Source organism: Schistosoma mansoni, chromosome 1, assembly GCF_000237925.1.
Source record: "Schistosoma mansoni strain Puerto Rico chromosome 1, complete genome".
NCBI classification, from domain to species: domain Eukaryota; kingdom Metazoa; phylum Platyhelminthes; class Trematoda; order Strigeidida; family Schistosomatidae; genus Schistosoma; species Schistosoma mansoni.
In genome coordinates, this window is record NC_031495.1 from 50,287,943 (window position 1) to 50,290,645 (window position 2,703).

Below are 2,703 nucleotides of genomic sequence, written 5' to 3' on the forward strand. Positions count from 1 at the left end.
CATTCACTATTTGTCTAGGATTTAAGTTTTGGTCGAATTCTTATTGGTTAACATGATGAGTAAGTTCAATATTAGTTATTGAAACCTAATGCAGAAATTATGTAAAACTTCATGTCTAAATTTGTGATAAAACATTATGTTGAATAATCTATTGTTTAATTACTAATTATTTTTAAAACATTATTTAGTCAACTGAAGTCATCTGAAGTCAACCGAAAATTAACATCCTATGTAATTTCAACAGAATTTCTATCAATATATAAGCAATTGTCAAGTGTGAACCTCAAACCTTCGAAATTTCGAATGTATACAGAGAGAAGTACTAAATCTGTGCTGAGTAAAACTTTATTGATATTGATATGGTTGCATGAACAAGGTCAATTTGTATTTGGTTTTAAAAGATCTATAAATTATGATATGTTTGGAATTAAAAATGGTGAAATTATGAAATCGTCAATGATATGCATAAATCAAAATATTTATGGTTTGTCAAGGAATTCTGATTTAAGAATTTAAGATTTAATGATTCCATATTATTTCAAGATAATAAATCTACTCATGATTGTGACTTATTTAGTATGGATATGAACCAGGATTTATCGCATGGAGTAAAAGAATGCATCGGTGAGTATTTAGAATCTAGTGACTTTTGTGCCTAGAAATAAAATCATATTTTATATAAAATGCGATATGTAGAATTGATCGGTAAGGTCAGCGATCTTTTGACGCGAGATAATGTTTACATACAAGGGTATGTTGATGGTGATAGAAAGACCTACACGTTTGTTTGAGTTCAAGTTTATGAGGCGTTGCTAGAGTGTGAGTCAAGAGTAGACAGACAGGGCTAACACAATTAGTGATTTTAGAGGAATATAAGAGTCTAATAAGTGACATGGTAATGGGGGAGGTCTGTCTGATGAGCGACCTTATGGAAGAATGATTAATGGAAGAGAGTTGATTGTCATTGAATGTTGTAGGAGAAAGATTAATTGAATTGGTCAATGAGATTGAGGCGATGTACTGCAGGATTTTGGTAAGTGTGAGGTGCATATCATATGAATTAGGCATGATTTGCAGTATTCTTATCGGGGCGGCAATTAGTGATTTTTTAACAAGCGATATGTGCTTTCTTGGTAATTAGGGTTTAAGCTTATTGGAAGTACACTTACTAGCGAGTGAATGGATTTTCAGTCATTTGAGAGCATCCTGGATTCCACTGCTAGTCACTGTCCATCTTTGCTTATAATGCTTGTGAATAAAGACTATATCGAGACAATACGCACGGTATGCACATATGCCAATAAGAGACTGATCAATTGCATTCCTAAACATCAATGGGAAGATTAAACGAACAATACCAAAAGAATTCGTATTTTATATGTTACACTGGCTTTCATTTAATAGAAGATATGATTATTCAGACAGTTAAAATTCAATTTATGTTGTAGACGTTACATTCAGATTACAGTTAGCTTCAAAAATACTGATAGTAGTACAGCGAGATTTAGGATGGAGCTATTCTTATTAATGTAACACATTGGATATTGCCCAATGTTCTACCAGTATATATATATATAATTTTATAAAGATTCATCTAAGTTTATTTATATTTAACACTAAAGATAGTGATAATAAGTAAAAGCTTAATGATGAAATGACTATTATGTACTAAAACGTTATTGATACAAAGAATAATCAGAGGTTATTATTATTTAGTTGTAATATAGCCAAACAACACACTTAACTTTCCATAAATTTAATTGCAGTTACCATGATGTGATTGTATGTAAAATCATTGAAATTTTCTAAAACTTTATAGTTGCCTAGCAGTTATTACATAAATCTTAAATATTATTTTGAAAATAGAGCTTTTCATAAAGTGTTACTTGACTTGAGTAAATAGTGATATAATTACTTATACGCTAATATTGTTCTTTGAATCTCGATATTTCCATAAATTACTGATGTGTATTCTTCATGTTATATTGGATAGACAAACGTGTATATCAAAACTTTTAGTATGATGGATATAACTAGCCTTAGTTCTGAACATAAAGAAATGGAAAATACAGAGGCATTGATGATTATGGTTTTTGCGTAACTTAGTGGATTGTATGACAGTAAATGGAAGGAAATATATTGAGTCTAAATTGTCAATACAAACATCATGACTTGTTTGCAGATTCACCATAATGAGTATTTTCAAACAAGACGACACGCGAATCTTGGATTTTATTTCTATCTACAATCTAATACACTAAAAATAGTCATTTTTATGCTACATGACTGTTGCTAGTCAGTGTTATGATTAGTCTGACTCGTTAAATATTGTCTGTCTAAACTTTAACTTCAGAACGTTCCACTTGTAGTCAACTTAAAGTAAAACTTATAGTTGATACAATTTTATATTGTAAGATGATGCCTTATTCTCTATTGGTTTGATTGATGCATAAGTGGTCAAACATTTGTTTTATATCCTAATACATAGTATTTTGTATCGGTGAAAGATATTGATTTCTCATTCAAAACAGAGTGTGATTGTAGTCATAAGTCAAATTTAACTTGGTCAGGACGCTTGCTAATCTATCGTATACTTTTTGAAGTTTACTATTTTCATTATCATATTCCATAATAATCTATTTTGTATGAAGCTTTTTTCTAAATGACACTATTCACTTTCTTTTTTCTGAAAACAAAGTTTAT

General features: G+C 29.9%; 1 protein-coding gene across 1 annotated transcript; it reads left to right on the forward strand.

Annotated features, from left to right (window-relative positions):
* Positions 1–417: 417 nt before the first annotated feature.
* Positions 418–516, forward strand: Smp_187800 (hypothetical protein; the record flags this gene model as incomplete). The annotated part of the gene is made up of 1 exon (XM_018794742.1): positions 418–516. One exon carries the CDS (start codon positions 418–420, stop codon positions 514–516), a length of 99 nt encoding a protein of 32 aa, XP_018649124.1.
* Between the last annotated feature and the right edge of the window lie 2,187 nt (positions 517–2,703).